Source organism: Mobula birostris, chromosome 22 (genome assembly GCF_030028105.1).
Source record: "Mobula birostris isolate sMobBir1 chromosome 22, sMobBir1.hap1, whole genome shotgun sequence".
Classification (NCBI taxonomy): Eukaryota; Metazoa; Chordata; class Chondrichthyes; order Myliobatiformes; family Myliobatidae; genus Mobula; species Mobula birostris.
This window is the reverse complement of record NC_092391.1, coordinates 6,198,590-6,217,214: the sequence shown is the minus strand read 5'-3', so window position 1 is coordinate 6,217,214 and position 18,625 is coordinate 6,198,590. Positions and strand designations below refer to the sequence as shown.

The following is an 18,625-nucleotide window of genomic DNA, read 5'->3' as shown; positions in this document are numbered from 1 at the left end:
GAGAGTTCAGAGGAGGTTCATGCGAATGACCCTGGTGATGAATGTGTTAACGTGAGGAGTGTTTGATGGCCCTGGGCCTGTACTCACTGGAGTTTAGAAGAATGATGGGGGTGGGGTGTCTCACTGAAACCTGATGGCCTAGGTAGAGTGGACATGAAGTGGTTGTTTCCAATAGTGAGTCTAGGACCAAAGGGCACAACCTCAGAATAGAAGGATGTCCCTTTAGAAGAGAGACGAAGTGGTATTTCTGTTGCCAGAAGGTGGTGAAACTGTGAAATTCATTGTCACAGATGGGCGTGGAGCCAAGTTATTGGGTATACTTAAAGCAGAGGTTGATGGTTGTTGATTAGTCAGGGCATCAAAGGCTACGGGGAGAAGACAGGAGAATGGGGTTGAAGGGGATAATAAATTAGCCTTGATGGAATGGCAGAGCAGACCTGATGGGCCGAGTGGCCTAATTCTGCTCCTATGTTTTATACTCTGAACATGCCTCTGATGCTATAAGGTCATTGGATTTCCTTAATAACTGAAAATTCTCTAAGAGATTAGCCTAATTCTGCTCCTATATTCTTGTGTTCTTATGGTCTCAATCCTACCTCTTTTCCTGTTCACCTATTTCTTCCAAGTATCTCTGCTTCTAGCAACACCTCTTCTCACCTCCTCATCACCATTGCTCCCAGTTCCTTCTTGTATCATCTATTCCACCCTTCTCCATCTCTGCTTGGAGACACTTTTGGTCCTGCAGAGTTCTGAATTAGTGTTTCCTGGCTGCAGCTATATCATAAACACAGGAGATTCTGCAGATGCTGGAAATCCAGTGCAACACACACAAAATGCTGGAGGGACTCAGCAGGTCGGAGAGCATCTATGTAGAGGAATAAACAGTCAACGTTTTGGACTGAGACCCTTCATTCAGATATTTACAGCTAAATCAGCTTCTTATTCCTATCTGTCTCCACTGGAAGTTACTCTACTGTTGATTTCAGTCATTGTTATGTGCAAAGGTGGTTCCATGGTGGCATAGCAGTTCGAGGAATGCTCTTGTAGCTCAGGGTGTTCTGAAGATTTGAGTTCAATTCCAGTACTGTCTGCAAGGAGCCTGTATGTCCTCCCCGTGGAACATGTGGGTTTCCTCTGGGTGCTCAGTTTTCCTCCCCCAGTCCAAAGATGTACCGGTTTGTAGGTTAATTGATCATAGTAAATTGTCCTGTTATTAGGCTAGGGTTAAATTGGTGGGTTGCTGGCAGTGCTGTTTGCTGGGCTGGAAGGGCCTTTTCTGTGCTGTATTTGTAAATAAAAAATAAATAGGATATCAGTTGCTATTTGGAACATTTGCTTCTGTTTATTCAGAAAGGAACCGGCTAACAAGATTTGGGTCTTCAATGGGAACATATGCAGGTAGTGACAGTAACAAATATGCATTGTCTTATCAAGCCATCAGCCACAGGAGAATGAAAGATATGGTTAGTGTGGAGGAAGAAAGTTTCAACTTGAACAGTGCCTAAACTAGGAAATCTCAGTACAGCCGGACTATACAATCTCTTTCAGATACCAGCCATTCACAGAATGGATAGCCCTATATTGGTGACCATACCGGATTCAAATACCAGTCTGTAGAGTTTTGATTCTTTTATCTTTTTTAAGCTTTAATGCATGCTTCATAGTTATTGTTTTTACACTTGTGATGTTAAGCTGATTGCTGTAAAATTTTTGATTTGCAATATATATCCACGTATTCCAATGACTTCAAAGGCGGCTATGTGGCCTGTTGCATCTGTGAGGGTGCACAGAACAATTCCATTCCCTCACTAGTTTTCCATCCTTACAGCATTCCTGTCAACTCCCCTCAGAATCACTGACACTCTGGGGGAAGGTTATTATAGTCAGCTAGCCTACTAACCCATGTGCCTATGTTATTGTGGGAGGAAATTGGAGCACCAGCAGGAACTGCGCGTGGTTAGAGGGTGAACGTATGAACTCCATGAAGACAACATTGGTGGTCAGTTAGTGTAAGCAGTTTGGGGCCACTAATCTATTAAAGAATGTGCTGCTCTTGGAGAGGGTCCAATGGAGGTTCTTGAGAATTATCTTGGGAATGAAGAATGAAGAATGTTTGACGGCTCTGAGCCTGTACTTGCTGGACTATTTATTGAATTTACAGAATTTATTGAATATTGAAAGGCCTAGATAGAGTGAATGTTGAGAGTACGTTTCCTGTAGTGGGGGAGTCTAGGACCAAAGGACACAGCATTAGAATAGAGGAATGCCCCTTTAGAACAGAGACAAGGAAGAATTTCTTTATCCAGATGGTAATGAATCTGTGGAATTCTTTGCCACAGACAGCTGCGGAAACCAAGTCATTGGGTACATTTAAAGTGGAGGTTCATAGGTTCTTCATTGTTCAGGGTGTCAAAGGTTATGGGAAAAGGCAGGAGTTTGGAGTTGAGAGGGAAAATAAATCAGCCGTGATCGAATGGCAGAGCAGACTTGGTAAACTGAATGGCCTAATTCTGCTCCTATGTATTATGGTCAGTGTTGAACTCGGGTCTGTGGAGCTGCGAGGGAGCAGGTCTGTTAGCTGTGGCATGTAGCAGTGTTGGTATACTTATATCAAAAACCTGCCTTATCAATGTGGTAAGAGGAAGTTAGTCATGCTTAACTTACTGTTAATAAACTATTGCAGACAAATTAAAACATTTTGGGGCAAGTCTATTCTGAAATCATTCTTAAAGTGTGTGAATTTGAATGGCAAGTATGGTCAATACATTGGAGAGTGAAGTAATAGCTTTGTAGATATATTCAGAGAATTTTGTCATGAAGAATTGTCCTGGCAGTTTGTAATGAGATAAATCCAGCAGCATCAAACATTGCAAAAATAGGCAGCAATTATTACTGGCATTGAGATGTGTACTCAGTGTGCGACTACCAATGTTGGCACTGTTGTCAACTGTTCCTTGATTCGTACCCGAGTCATTTCACCATACGTGCTTTCCTCTCACAAAACCATGCTGACTTTCCTGACTACGTTGCAGTTTTTTTTCAAGTGCCTTGCTATAATTCCCTTAACAACAATTTCCTAAAATGTGCTTCATAAATATCATGTATACAACAGTACTGAGTCCAGGTACCGCATTCTGCAAGCATGTGGCCATAAGACGCAGGAGCAGAATTAGGCCATTTAGCTCATCAAATCTGCTCTGCCATTCCATCATGGCTGATTTATTATCCCTTTCAACCCCATTTTTCTGCCTTCTCCCCTTGTTTCTGAATGTCTATTTGTTCTCATAGTTTAACTGTTTTGAATGTTATATGCATTCCAATGCAAAGCCTTGGGATTTTTTTTGACTCTTTATTGTTTTTGTAATCCCAGGTTTAATTCGTAAACTTGTACACTCTATTGCTTCTTGTTTCACACATAAAAGTTGCTGGTGAACGCAGCAGGCTAGGCAGCGTCTCTAGGAAGAGGTACAGTCGACGTTTTGGGCTGAGACCCTTCGTCAGGACTAACTGAAAGAAGAGCTAGTAAGAGATTTGAAAGTGGGAGAGGGAGGGGGAGATCCAAAATGATAGGAGAAGACAGAAGGGGGAAGGATGGAGTCAACAGCTGGACAGGTGATTGGCAAAAGGGATACGAGAGGATCATGGGACAGGAGGCCCAGGGAGAAGGAAAAGGGGGAGGGGGGAAAAATCCAGAGGATGGGCAAGAGGTATAGTGAGAGGGACAGAGGGAGAAAAAGGAGAGAGAGAGAAAGAATGTGTGTAACGAGGGGGAGGTGGAGCATTAGCGGAAGTTTGAGAAGTCAATGTTCATGCCATCAGGTTGGCGGCTACCCAGATGGAATATAAGGTGTTGTTCCTCCATCCTGAGTGTGGCTTCATCTTTACAGTAGAGGAGGCCGTGGACAGACATATCAGAATGGGATGTGGAATTAAAATGTGTGGCCACTGGGAGATCCTGCTTTCTCTGGCGGACAGAGCATAGGTGTTGAGCGAAACCTACGTCTCCCAGTCTGCGTTGGGTCTCGCCAATATATAGAAGGCCACATCGGGAGCACCGGACACAGTATATCACCCCAGCCGACTCACAGGTGAAGTGTTGCCTCACCTGGAAGGACTGTCTGGGGCCCTGAATGGTGGTAAGGGAGGAAGTGTAAGGGCATGTGTAGCACTTGTTCCGCTTACACGGATAAGTGCCAGGAGGGGGATCAGTGGGGAGGGATGGGGGGGACGAATGGACAAGGGAGTGGTGTAGGGAGCGATCCCTGTGGAAAGTGGGGGGGGGGGGGGAGGGAAAGATGTGCTTAGTGGTGGGATCCCATTGGAGGTGGCAGAAGTTACGGAGAATAATATGTTGGACCTGGAGGCTGGTGGGGTGGTAGGTGAGGACCAGGGGAACTCTATTCCTAGTGGGGTGGCGGGAGGATGGAGTGAGAGCAGATGTGCGTGAAATGGGGGAGAACTTAAAGAATTTCCATTTATAAAGGAAAAAAATGACAGGAAACCATTTGCAAAAAAAATTGTGAGAATAGGTTTTTAATTTGTTCCAGTAATAGATGATGCACTTTAAAAGATAGTAAACTGGTCATGGACTGACGTGTTGGAATGGGAATAGGAAGTAGAATTAAAATGGGTGGCCACTAGGAAATCCAGTCTTTTCTGGCGGACTGAGTGAAGGTCCTTGGTGAAGAGGTCTACCAGTCTATGTAGGGCCTCGTTGATGTAGAGGAGGCCTCAGTGGGAGCCCCAACAGACTAACAAAGATGCTCATCAAAGCAATCCCCCAATCAGTCCACCACAAAATGCTGGATTTCCCAGTGGCCCCCTTCTTTAAATCCACTTCCCATTCCCATTTGAACATGTTGGTCAGTGGCTTCCACCATGGTTATAATGAGGCCACTCTCAGGTTTGAGGAGGAGCAACTCATGATTTATTCCAGTCAGACGTTCGTTGGCCACTTTATTAGGTACCTCCTGTGCCTGATAAAGTGGTCACTGAGTGTATTTCTGTATGTTTGTGGTCTTCTGCTGCTGTAGTGCATCCACTTCAAGGTTTGACATGTTGTGCATTCAGAGATGCTCTTCTGCCACCACTGTTGTAATGTGTGGTTATTTGAGTTACTGTCACCTTCCTGTCAGCTTGTACCAGTCTGGCCATTCTCCTCTGAACTCTCTCATTAAGGCATTTTCACCCATAAAACTGCCACCCACTGGATGTCTTTTCTTTTTCGCACCATTCTCTATGAACTTTAGAGACTGTTGTGCATGAAAATCCCAGGAGATCAGCAGTTCCTGAGATACTCAAACCACCCTGTCTGGCACCAACGACCATTCCACAATCAAAGTCACTTGGATCATATTCCTTTCCCATTCTGATGTTTGGTCTGAACAACAACTGAACCTGTTAACCATGTCTGCATGCTTCTATGCAGTGAGTTGCTGCACATGATTGGCTGATTTAGATATTTGCGTTACAAGCGGGTGTCAGACGTACCTAATGAAGTAGCCACTGAGTGTAGACAATGCATATTAAACTGTATATTCTTTTAGCTGCATTCTCAAATAACTTGAAGAAACCAACAAAGTGGGCTGATAGTTGGAGGAGGTGGAGAGGGGGAACTGATCTGTTGTAGTGAATAGATTGCATCAACAATCTGTTGGAGGAACCCAGTTTGTCAAATAACATCTGTGAGGGGTGGGATAGTGTGAAGGAATTCTTAATATTTCCGATCAAAACTCAGTAAATATTTTATAAACGCAAGTGATTCTGGAAATACTGGAGATCCAGAGCAACACACACAAAATGCTGGAGGAACACAGCAGGTCAGACATATTCTATGCAAGTGGAAAAAGAGTCAATGTTTTGGGCCGAGACCCTTCATCAGGTCAGGAATGGAAGGGGGAAGATGCCAGAATAAGTTGGTTGAGGGGGGAAGTGGAAGGAGGACAAGCTAGCAGGTGATAGGTGAAGCCAGGCGGGTGGAGGAGGGGGATAAAGTAAGAAGCTGGGATGTAGTAGTTGGAAAAGATAAAGGGCTGGAGAAGAAGGAAACTGATAGAAGAGGAGAGTGCACCATGGGAGAAAGGGAAGGAGGAAGGGCACTGGAGGGAGTTAAGGCAGTTGATGGGTAGGCGAGGAGAAGGAAAAGGGTAAGAGGAGAGAAAGGGGGAATGTTTTCTTGTTTTGTAGAAGATATTATTTTGGAAATGTTATGTTACTATCAGGGTTCATTGTCAATGTGTATAAACAACCTGACACTTTTATCCATGATGCTTGTCCGCTCTCCTTTAAATTTTGGTAATGGTTTTCTTTTTCAGAGAAACCTGACAGAGTATTTTGTTGCAGTTGATGTTAACAACATGCTCCATCTTTACGCCAGTATGCTGTACGAACGGCGAATTCTCATCACCTGCAGCAAGTTGAGCACTGTAAGTAGCACTGACAGCACCAAAACACAACCTCTCAACCTGTTCTTGCAGCCACCATCTCCCAGGGTTTACTACAGCATATATATAAATATTGTTTGTGTTTTGTTGACACAAGATGCACTTGTTCATAGAAGATGGATATTGAAGCCAATAGAGGATGGTTAAGGCAACTCCCCAATTCCAGTCGCAAAATACCAAGACTCATGAACTCAGGCCTCCATTGGCTGGGTCGACCATGAATGTTGCGTCCCAGCTGTCCAGATATGCAAGCCTGAGCGGTACGATATGAAGAGCAAGCTGTTGCCCCTGTAGTAAGCTCCACCTCTGCAAGCAGCTGATGAATCCAGACGAACGACAGAGACCCATACAGTTTGGCACCAGGAGCTTCGCAGAAATTGCCAGTCAGTATTGAACTCAATGTAGGACTGCCTTGAGGATTCCATCTCCGTTTTTTTCCCTTGGGGTGTACTCCCAAAGCCTGTCCCAGCAGTGGGTATAGCTGCAAGGCAACGGAGGTTTAAGATCAGAGTCTTCCTTCTCCTAAGTGAGTTGCTGACTGTGACTGACAAGCCCCATCTGCCCGAAGCGACTGGTTTTAAGGCACCAGTAATCCGCCTGTGCCCCTTCTCCTGTCAGTAGAAACAGTTCCACTGGGCTCAGCAGCTAAGCCGCATGTAAAGACCAGGAGCTGAACTTGGTTGTCAGAGGCTATTTGAGGCGCGCGCCGTGGGGAGCATTTAATAGGTAGCGGGAGTTTGAGCCCATTCCCACCCCCAGCTATAACAAGTTTAAGGAACTTTACTTGCAATATAGGTGCATCAGGAAGTTGCTGTGGTGTGTACACACAACAGGAAACAAAAAAACACTATTCAGCAATTTTAAATAAAAAGGGATTATACAAAAATTACATTAGAATTACTGGTATGGAATAAAACATGCATATATACATAAACAGCATGTATTTACAATGTAAGAAGTATTAATAAAAGTGGTTTAAAATGTTTACAGTACAGTACAATGATGGGGCTGATAGAAGAGTTGCATCGAGTTCTTGAAGGCTGCACACTGCTGCTGCCAAAAGATGGCTCCAACCCTGCCTGCTAGAATTCAAACCTGTGTGAACTGATACTTATGTGTTTCGAAGATGTTTAATGAAAAATGGAAATAGGGAAATAAGTAAGTAAGTCAGGAGCAGAATTAGGCTATTCGGCCCATCAACTCTGCTATGCCATTTGATAAGGGCTGCTTTCTTAACCTCTCAACCCAATTCTCCTACCTTCTCCCCGTAACCTCTGACACCCTTATTAATCGAGAACCTTTCAGCCTCTACAGATATACCCGACAGCAAGGTTTCTACAGCCATCTGTGACAGTGGATTCCTCTGATTCACTACCATCTGGGAAAATAAATTCCTCCTCATTTCTGTTTTAAAGGAACATCCTTGTATTCTGAGGCTGTGCCCTCTGGTCCTAGACTTCACCACTATTGGAAAAATCCTTTCCTCATCCACTCTGTCTTGGCATTTCATTGTTCGATATTTTCAATGAAACACCCCTCCCACATTTGTCAAAACTCCAGCGAGTACAAGCCCAGACCCATCAGATGCTCCTCATAAAGCTTTCCTAATAAGTGGAACCTGCATTATTTCTAACCTTGCATTGAAGGTGTGGGCAATTATCCACTTCTTTTGCCTCTACTGTATGTGTTCTTTCTGTTGTGAATTACCATGGGAAAGGATGGCTCAGTTTCAGAATATTTAATGCCAAGGTTACTCATGATCCTTGTGCAAATAAAAGGCACAAGTCCCTTTAGAAGCTAGGACCAGAGGGGGCAGCCTCAGAATACAAGTATGTCCCTTTAGAACAGAGATGAGGAAGAGAATTAATTGATCTTGCTGGTGATGAAACGGTGGCTGTGGAAGACTAGTCACTGGGTATACTTAAAGTGGAGGTTAAATAGCTCTTAATTAGAAAGGGCGTCAAAAGTTACAGAGAGAAGGCAGGAGAATGGGGTTGAGAGGGATAATAAATCAGCCATGATGGAATGGCAGAACGGACAATGGGCTGAATGGCCTGATTCTGCTCCTTTGTTTTTTTGGTCTTATGATCTCTCTGATGTTCTGATTCTACATAGTCCTTGGATCTCCTAAATAAGTAAAAAATCTCTGTGCAAGATTGACATTTTATTAATTTGTGTCCATTGGAAGCAAATCTGTGTCAAATCTGTTTGGAGGATTATTAAAATAGTACTTTAATCTATTTTAAGCATTAACCTGATTATTTACATCTCTCTTCTGTGCTGTTTTAATGCCTCACTACATTGAGGGAGGCGGTAGCATGGCGGTTACCATAACACTATTACAGCATCAGTGATCAGGGTTCAATTCCCTCCCCTGCCTGTAAAGAGTTTGACTGCACAGGTTTCCTTCTGGTGCTCCAGTTTCCTTCCACATCCCAAAGACATACGGATTGGTAGGTCAATTGGTGATCTGGGTGCAATTTGGTGGCACAGAAGGACCTGTTACCATGCTGTAAATTTAAAATAACAAAACAAAAGATTAAAGATTCAATATTATTTAATATCATTTCCAGCACAAAAATGTAAAGGAGAAAAAAAAATTGTTACTGGATCTGATGCAACTCAAAAGAAAAACACAATAAGATAAAGAACATAATATAAAAAAGCAAAATAAGTATAAATATATAAAATAGCTTGTATATTCATAGATTGACCGTATGTCCATAAAGTGACACTAGGCACAGGAGTGTCTGTACCTAAGGTGACTGATAGGAAATGATAGAGTAGTGGTAGTGGGGCGTGTGGAGTGGTGGGTTAGTGGGTGGAGGTGCTTATCAGCCTTACTGCTTGGGGAAAGTAACTGTTTTCCTCCTCCAAAAAAATTGATGCATTCAAGTTGGTAAGCGTGGTCTAATTGTAACCCATGAGAATTGCCTTAAATACTGATCAATGGATATTGCTGAAGATCGTAGCAATTTACTGATTGAGGGAAGGCAGTTTCCTGTTATCACTAAAGTTCCCTGGAGAGAAACCTCTAACAAAATAATAGTACCTTGCGTGAGAATTTCAGAAATCTCGATGTTTGCACTACTTTAACTCCACTGGTGGAAGTTTGGAAATGCCTTGACATATTGTTGATAGTATTTTTAAAGCAGCAGTTTGGGTAACCATATTCCCAGTGGTCCAGAAGACTGCAGCTGCAACGTAGAAACCACCCACACTGATCCCTGTGTACACAAAGATTTTGTTTCTTTGGAGTCCGCTCCAGCTGCTGCTCTGATCACGAGCTTAAATGTTTGTGTCGGTATGAAAGGTGTAAGTCAGTCTCTCGTGGTGCCTCAGGAATATTGTTGCCTTTGAAGAGTGGAGTTTTTCCAAAGAGCAGAGTTCTTTCGCCAAGGTGCTCTGCACATGATTGTAGCCCGATGGGTTGCTTTCAAATACAGTGGATTCCTGTTAATTGGGTCATTGGTTAATTGGGCCGCCCGCTTATTTGGGACAACACTTCAAGAACAAAACTAATCAAGAAAATTGCCAGGATTCCCTTTGCTTATTTGGGACACTATGCCTTTTAATTGGGGCAGGAGACTGTTGCCAAACAGGTTCCAACTAGCATAAGTTGTGCACTCTGTTGCAGCCATTAGACATTATACCACGCTTAGAGTGAATAGCTTTTAAATAGTGTCACTTGTTCAAAAAGCAGTGACTTTTGTCACTGATTGTTGGCAAGAAATAACCAGTAAGACAATTCTGAACTGTTTGGCTCACTGGAGTTTCAAGCATTCAGGCTTAGAGTTGCCAGAAGTGTCGGGGAGTGAAAATGAAATGAAATGATTGCACTACATCAACAAGTTAGGAACTACAAAGAATTTGAAGGTATTGACAATTGTCTTAAATGTTACAATGAAAATGAAGGATAGCTGTTGGCAGAGGAATTGATTAGGAACTAATACACAGTTTTATAGTATTGTTGTGATATTGGTAGTGTTCTAATTTGTTCTGTATTTCATTTAAATATTTAAATACATAATTTGTTGCTCAGTTTTACTTTTTATACCTTTTTTTTTTACTATTACTGTGAAACTTTGGGTAATTGTGGTAGTTTAATCGGGCCAAAATGTATTGGTCCCAATGTGTTCCAATAACTGGAATCCACTGTATTTAAATTTCAAAATTCAAGATTGTTTATTGTTATTCTTCAGTGCACTGCTGTAAAGAAGAGTGAGATGGTTATAACTCTGGATTCAATCCACCATAAAAAAAACACACCCAGTAAAATAAAGTACACAATAAAAAATACTCAATAAACATAAATATATGTTACGGGGAGAAGGCAGAAGAATGGGGTTGAGAGAGAGAGCCATGATGGTTATCAGAACGGTCTCGGTGGGCTGAATGGCCCTGTACTGCTTTTATGTCTCATGGTCTTATAAAAGCTGTCCTATAAAATACAATGTACAAGTAACTGAGTGTGGCCGTGTATACATAAGATTAGCTTATATACAATATAAGAGCAAAGTGTCCAGTGCCTGGGGGGTATGAGGGTGCAGAGAGGAGTGGCTGGTGTATGTAGTGTTGTTGGGGGGGGGGTGAGTTGGTGTGTAGGTTAATAGCTGGAGGTGTTGTTCAGCCTGAAAGCTTGGGGACGTAACTGTTTTAAGTCAAGTTGTTCTAGGATGCTAAGAAAAATCATTTGTGTTTCTTCTTCCTAATTGCAATATCCTTGACTTATTGGGACAAAAAAAGGGGTCAGGGCAAGTTATGATGCCTGCCCAGTGGAGTACCACACTTTTCAAGTGTAGCCAACAACCAGAGAGAGGTGATGTGGGGGTGGAGTTGCTGGGCTGGTTCAAGCTGGCTTGGGAACTTAAAATCAAATTACTCTGAACTTTAAAAGCTGGAATAAATAGAATTAACAACCAGGTAGAGACTGTTGGTTGAAAACCCATGTTCACAAGTGATCTTCGGAGAAGGAAATCTGCCACCCTAACCTGGTCTGGTTCATACATTACTCCAGACCTACCAAAGTGTGAATTCAGGATTCAAGCCAGTGCAAAGGAGAACCAAGTGATTGCTAATCTAGATCTGATGCAGCACATAAAAACACAAAAATACCCCAAAAATGTGAATATAAGAGTAATCCTGTAAAGCAATGTGCAAGTAACTGTTCTATACATAGACTGATTGTATGTACACAAAGTGATGCTAGGTGGTGAGGGTTGGTGAGGTGGGCTAGTGGCTGGAGGTGTTGATCAGCCTGATGGCTTGGATGAAGTAACTGTTTTTGAATCTAATGGTCCTGGCGTGGATGCTGTGTAGCCTGTTGGGCTATCCCAATATAAAGGCAACAGCTTTAGGAAGGAAGAAAGATTGACATGCCAAAGCCATCCTTAATGAGAGTTAATCTTATTGAAAGTCTAAAAGGTAAACTAAGAAATTAACTGCACAAGATAATAATTTTAATTTCTTTTGGATTTCTTTAAAGATTAGATTTAAAGTTGTAAAGATCAGATTCAGAGCCTAAAAGGTAAACTAAGAAATTAATTGTTCAAAATTATGACTAATATTTTTGGATTTTTTAAAGATTAGATTTAACGATCTAGTCATTAAAAAAAGCCCAGCGCAAAGTGTTCTGTGATAAATTAGATCAGTGTGGAAAGTGCTGAGCAACCCACGAGTGTCGCCGTGCTTCTAGTGCCAACATAGCAAGCTCACAATTCGCTAACCCTAACCTTTAAGTCTTTGGAATGTGGAATAAACCAGTGAAAACCCCTCCGAACATGGGGAGAAGTACAAACTCCTTACAGACAGCGACGGGAATTGACTCCCTGATCTTACAGCTGGTGCTTTAAAGTGTTGTGCTAAACATTATATGCTACCATGCTGCCCATTTGAACAATATTAACAACCCCCCCTCCCTTCACCCACGTTGATAAAAATGAGTGTACATTATTCTGGTGCTTTTCATCTGTCAGGAAGTCCTTCAACACATTTCTGCCACTTCAGTGACACAGAGGACTCTTAATCAACTATGATTACTTCATCTTCTTCTGATAGTGCTCAGACTCTGTAGTACTTAGGTTCACATCAAGTACCAGGGTTGATGAAAGCTCTGGAAGATCGAAAAGCACTCTCACCCTCAAAGAAGGTTTCGCATCAGTGAAATTATGGCCATATTGCACTTGCACATCAGAAACGCACACTGAGAAATTGTTTCCTTTCACTAATCAATAAGTTTGTGATGTACAGATGAACAGAATGACAGCGTTTTCCCACTTGATAGACTTTTACAGTTGTTAAAGCATAATGAAATTTTCGCATTAAGTAGCTACATAAGGGCTCAGAACAGATGTGTTACCTGTCATGTGGCTGAAGCCATCCAGAAATAAAAGCTTTCCATGTTCCATTTAGTACCCTTGTACAATCTACATTTACATGTGCACTGAAGTTAACTGTATGCAGTTCTGTCCTATCTGATACGTCCAGAAGACAGTAAGGCGTAGGAGCAGAATTAGGTCATTTGGCCCATTGAGTCCGCTCTGCTGTCTCATCATGGCTGATTTATTATCCCTCTCAACTCCATTCTCCTGCCTTCTTCCTGTAACCTTTGATGCCCTTATTAATCAAGAACATATCAACCTCCACTTAAAATATTCCCAATGACTTGGCCTCCACAGCTATCTGTGGCAATGATTTCCACAGAGTCACCACCTTTGGCTAAAGAAATTTTCCTCATCTCTGTTCTAAAGGGACGCCTTCCTATTCTGAGGCTTTGCCCTCTGATCCTGGACATCCCCACTACAAGAAATATATTCTGTAAGCCCACTGTCTATTGCTTTCCATATTTGGTACATTCCTCTAAACATCAGTAAGTACAGGTCGGCCCAGAGCCATCAAAAGCTCCTCATATGTTAATCCTTTCATTCCTGAAATTATTCTGCTGAACCGCCTCTGAACTCTCTGCAATACCAGCACATCCTTTCTCAGATAAGGAGCCCAAAACTGTTCTCAATACTCCCAAGTGTGGTCTGACCAATGCCTTATAAAGCCTCAGGTTGAACAAGCTTCAGTTTTTCTCTTTGGAGCAAAGGAGGATGAACGACCACATGATAGAGGTATACAAGATGTTAAGAGGCAGAAATCAAATGCATAGCCAGAAACATTTTCCCAGGGTGGAAATGGCTAATACTAGGGAGCATAATGGTAGCGGAACAGTGAGCGCGATACCATTACAGCTTTGGGATCAGAGTTCAGAGTTCAATCCCAATGTCCTCTGTAAGGAATCTGTACGTCCTCCCCATAGAAATTGTGGCTTTCTTCCAAGTGCTCCGATTTCCTCCCACACTCGAAAGACACATGGTAAAAAAGGATCTAGTGCTTTCCCAGTGTATGTGACAAATATACTTTTCTCAGGCTTCAAGCTGGGTACAGGTGTCAATTTTAACTGACGTTTTGATAACAAATTCGGCCATCGGGGATAAAGATGGCAGAGTTTGTCATTGAAACATAAGTTAAAATTGATACCTGTACCCAGCTGGAATACCGGTTAGTAGGTTATTTGGTCATTGTAATTTGTCCCATGATTAGGTTAGGGTTAAGTTGTGAGTTATCTGGAGTTGGAGTTGCAGGGTGGCAATGCCCAAAGGGCTGGAAGGGCCTATTCCATGCTGTATCTCTAAATAAAATTTCTTCAGCAGTTTGAACGGGGCACGACTGCACAAGCACGTGGAGGTCGGCCAGTGAGAACAGCAGGAAGAGTTTAAAAGCGAGCAGAGTTGATAAGGTGACGGTTATTTCTTCAGCAGTTTGAACAGGACATGACTGCGCAAGCATGTGGAGGTCGGCCAGTGAGAACAGCGGGAAGAGTTTAAGAAGAAGGAGGCTTTACAGAGTGGGCGTTGGAGGAGTGGGAGACAGAGTAGGAAGACTTTGGCTCAACGGGGCTTCGATGATAAAGGGTCAAGGCGAGGTAGGTTATCTGATTAGAATACAGACGGAAAGAATGTGTGTGTGAGGCCAGTTTTCTGTGCTTGGTGTCAGATGTGGGAGGTCCTGGAGACTCCCAGCCTCCTGGACAGCCACATCCACACCAGGTGCGTCGAGCTGCAGCTCCTTAGGGACCGCATTAGGGAATTGGAGATGCAGCTCAATGACCTTTGTCTGGACAGGGAGAGTGAGGAGGTGATAGAGAGGAGCTATAGGCAGGTAGTCACTCTGGGGCCTGGGGAGACAGTCAAGTGGGTAACAGTCAGGAGAGGGAAGGGCAAGAAGCAGGTGCTAAAGAGTACCCCTGTGACTGTGCCCCTTAACAATAAGTACCCCTGTTTGAGTACAGCTGGGGGAGATGGCCTACCTGGGGGAAGCAACAGTGGTCATGCCTCTGGCACAGAGTCTGGCCCTGTGGCTCAGAAGGGTAGGGAAAGAAAGAGGATGGCAGCAGTGATAGGGGGTTAGGGGGTCAGACAGGCAATTCTGTGGACGCAGGAAAGAAATGCGAATGGTATTTTGCCTCCCAGGTGCCAGGGTCCGGGATGTTTCTGATCACGTCCATGATATCTTGAAGTGGGAAGGAGAACAGCCAGAGGTCGTGGTACATATTGGTACCAACGGCAGGTAGGAAAAGGGAGGAGGTCCTGAAAGCAGACTTCAGGGAGTTAGGAAGGAAGTTGAGAAGCAGGACTTCAAAGTAGTGATCTCGGGATTACTGCCTGTGTCATGTGACAGTGAATATAGGAATAGAATGAGGTGGAGGATAAATGCGTGGCTGAGGGATTGGAGCAGGGGGCAGGGATTCAGATTTCTGGATCATTGAGACCACTTCAGGGGCAGGTGTGACCTGTACAAAAAGGACAGATTGCACTTGAATCTGAGGGGGACCAATATCCTGGCGGGAAGGTTTGCTAAGGCTATTGAGGAGAGTCTAATTTAGAATTGCTGGGGGGTGGGAACCGAACTTAAGTGACGGAGGAAAGGGAGGTTGGCTCACAAATAGAGAAAGCTTGGAGACAGTGCGAAAGGGAGGATAGGCAGGTAATAGAGAAGGGACGCACACAGACTGATGGCTTGAGATATGTCTATTTTAATGTGAGGAGTATTATGAATAAAGCGGATGAGCTTAGAGCGTGGATCAGCACTTGGAGCTATGATGTTGTGACCATTACAGAGACTTGGATGGTGCAGGGGCAGGAATGGCTACTTCAAGTGCCAGGCTTTAGATGTTTCAGAAAAGACAGGGATGGAGGCGAAAGAGGTGGCGGTGTGGCACCGTTGATCAGAGATGGTGTCATGGCTGCAGAAAAGGAGGAAGTCATGGAGGGGTTGTCTCTGTGGGTGGAAGTTAGGAATAGGAAGGGGTCAATAACTCTTCTGGGTGTTTTTTTATAGTATGCCAATAGTAAAAGGCATATCGAGGAGCAGATGGGGAGACAGATTCTGGAGAGAAGTAATAATAACAGGGTTGTTGTGGTGGGAGATTTTAATTTCCCAAATATTGATTGGCTTCTCCCTAGAGTGAGGAGTTTAGATGGGGTGGAATTTGTTGGGTGTGTTCAGGAAGGTTTCTTGACACAATATATAAATAAGCCTACAAAAGGAGAGGCTGTACTTGATCTGGTATTGGGAAATGAACCTGGTCAGGTGTCAGGTCTCTCAGTGGGAGAGCATCTTGGAGATAGTGTTCACAATTCTATCTCCTTTACCATAGCATTGGAGAAGGTTAGGAACAGACAAGTTAGGGAAACGTTTAATCGGAGTAAGGTGAAATATGAGGCTATCAGGCAGGAATTTGGAAGCATAAATTGGAAACAAATGTTCTCAGGGAAACATACAGAAGAGATGTGGCAAATGTTCAGGGGATATTTGTGTGGTGTTCTGCGTAGATATGTTCCAATGAGACGGAGAGGATGGTAGGGTACAGGAACTGTGGTGAACAAAGGGTGTTGTAAATCTAGTCAAGAAGAAAAGAAGAGCTTATGAAAGGTTCAAAAAGCTAGGTAATGATAGAGATCTAGAATATTATTAGGCTAGCAGGAAGGAGCTTAAGAATGAAATTAGGAGAGCCAGAAGGGGCCATGAGAAGGCCTTGGCGGACAGGATTAAGGAAAACCCCAAAGCATTCTACAAGTATGTGAAGAGCAAGAGGGTAAGGCGCGAGAGAATAAGACAAATCAAGTGTGACAGTGGAAGAATGTGTATGGAACTGGAGGAGATGGCAGAGGTACTTAATGAATACTTTGCTTCAGTATTCACTACGGAAAAGGATCTTGGCGATTGTAGGGATGACTTGCAGTGGACTGAAAAGCTTGAGCATGTAGATATTAAGGAAGAAGATGTGCTGGAGCTTTTGGATAGCATCAAGTCACCGGGACGGGACGGGATGTACCCCAGGCTACTGTGGGAAGCGAAGGAGGAGATTGCTGATCCTTTGGCGATGATCTTTGCATCATCAGTGAGGGCGGGAGAGGTTCCGGAGGATTGGAGGGTTGCGGATGTTGTTCCCTTATTCAAGAAGGGGAGTAGGGATAGCCCAGGAAATTATAGACCAGTGAGCCTTACTTCAGTGGTTGGTAAGTTGATGGAGAAGATCCTGAGAGGCAGGATTTATGAACATTTGGAGAGCCATAATATGATTAGGAATAGTCAGCATGGCTTTGTCAAAGGCAGGTCGTGCCTTATGAGCCTGTCTAAATTTTTTGAGGATGTGACTAAACATATTGATGATGGTAGAGCCATCGATGTAGTGTATATAGATTTTAGAAAGGCATTTGATAAAGTACCCCATGCGAGGCTTATTGAGAAAGTAAGGCAGCATGGAATCCAAGGGGAAATTGCTTTGTGGATCCAGAACTGGCTTGCCAACAGAAGACAAAGAGTGGTTGTAGACGGGTCGTATTCTCCCTGGAGGTCGGTGACCAGTGGTGTGCCTCAGGGATCTGTGCTGTGATTTTTATAAATGACCTGGATGAGGAAGTAGAGGGATGTGTTAGTAAATTGCTGATGACACAAAGGTTTGGGGTGTTGTGGATAGTGTGGAGGGCTGTCAGGGACATTGATAGGATGCAAAACTGGGCTGATAAGTGGCAGATGGAGTTCAACCCAGATAAGTGTGAGGTGGTTCATTTTAGTAGGTCAAGTATGATGGCAGAATATAGCATTAATGGCAAGACTCTTGGCAGTGTGGAGGATCAGAGGGATCTTGGGGTCCGAATCCATAGGTCACTCAAAGCTGCTGTGGGGTTGACTCTGTGGTTAAGAAGACATACAGTGCATTGGCTTTCATCAACCATAACATAGAAACATAGAAAATAGGTGCAGGAGTAGGCCATTCGGCCCTTTGAGCCTGCACCGCCATTCAGTATGATCATGGCTGATCATCCAACTCAGAACCCTGCACCAGCCTTCCCTCCATACCCCCGATCCCGTTAGCCACAAGGGCCATAAGATTGAGTTTAAGAGCTGAGAGGTAATATTACAGCTATATAAGACCCTGGTCAGTCTCCACTTGGAGTATTGTGCTCAGTTCTGGTTGCCTCACTATAGGAAGGATGTGGAAACCATAGAAAGGGTGCTGAGGAGATTTACAAGGATGTTGGCTGGATTGGGGAGCATGCCTCATGAGAATAGGTTGAGTGAACTCTGACTTTTCTCCTTGGAGCGACGGAGGATGAGAGGTGACCTGATAGAGGTGTACAAGATAATGAGAGGCATTGATCGTGTGGATAGTCAGAGGCTCTTTCCCAGGGCTGAAATGGCTAGCATGAGAGGGCATAGTTTAAGGTGCTTTGAAGTAGGTACAGGGGAAATGTCAGGGATAAGTTTTTTATGTAGAGAGTGGTGAGTGTGTGGAATGTGCTGCCGGCGACGGTGGAGGTGGAAACAATAGGGTCTTTTAAGAGACTCCTGGATGGATACATGGAGCTTAGAAAAATAGAGAGCTATGGGTAAGCCTAGGTAGTTCTAAGGTAAGGATATATTTGGCACGGCTTTGTCAGCTGAAGGGCCTGTATTGTGCTGTAGGTTTTCTGTGTTTCTATGTTTCTAAAATAAACAGAAATCATAATTTAAAGCGATCGTGTGAAAGTATAGGAAGGATTGTTAGACAAAGAGTGATGTGTGCGTGGAACAGCGAAGGGGTAGAGGCAGATACATTAGAGACATTGAAAAATCTCATAGATAGGCACATG

At 43.5% G+C, this 18,625-nt stretch overlaps 1 protein-coding gene across 8 annotated transcripts in view; it reads left to right on the top strand.

Moving 5' to 3' along the window:
- Window positions 1-18,625, top strand: part of LOC140186043 (DENN domain-containing protein 1A-like) — a 630,918-nt gene that overhangs the window by 284,687 nt on the left and 327,606 nt on the right. For all 8 annotated transcript variants that reach the window (XR_011882770.1, XR_011882769.1, XM_072239859.1 and 5 more), the window contains one exon: window positions 6,315-6,425. Coding sequence is in view for 6 of the 8 variants with exons in the window: in XM_072239859.1 (XP_072095960.1) it covers window positions 6,315-6,425 (111 nt within the window). In the remaining 2 variants the exon portion in view is untranslated. The remainder of the gene's footprint in view (window positions 1-6,314; window positions 6,426-18,625) is intronic.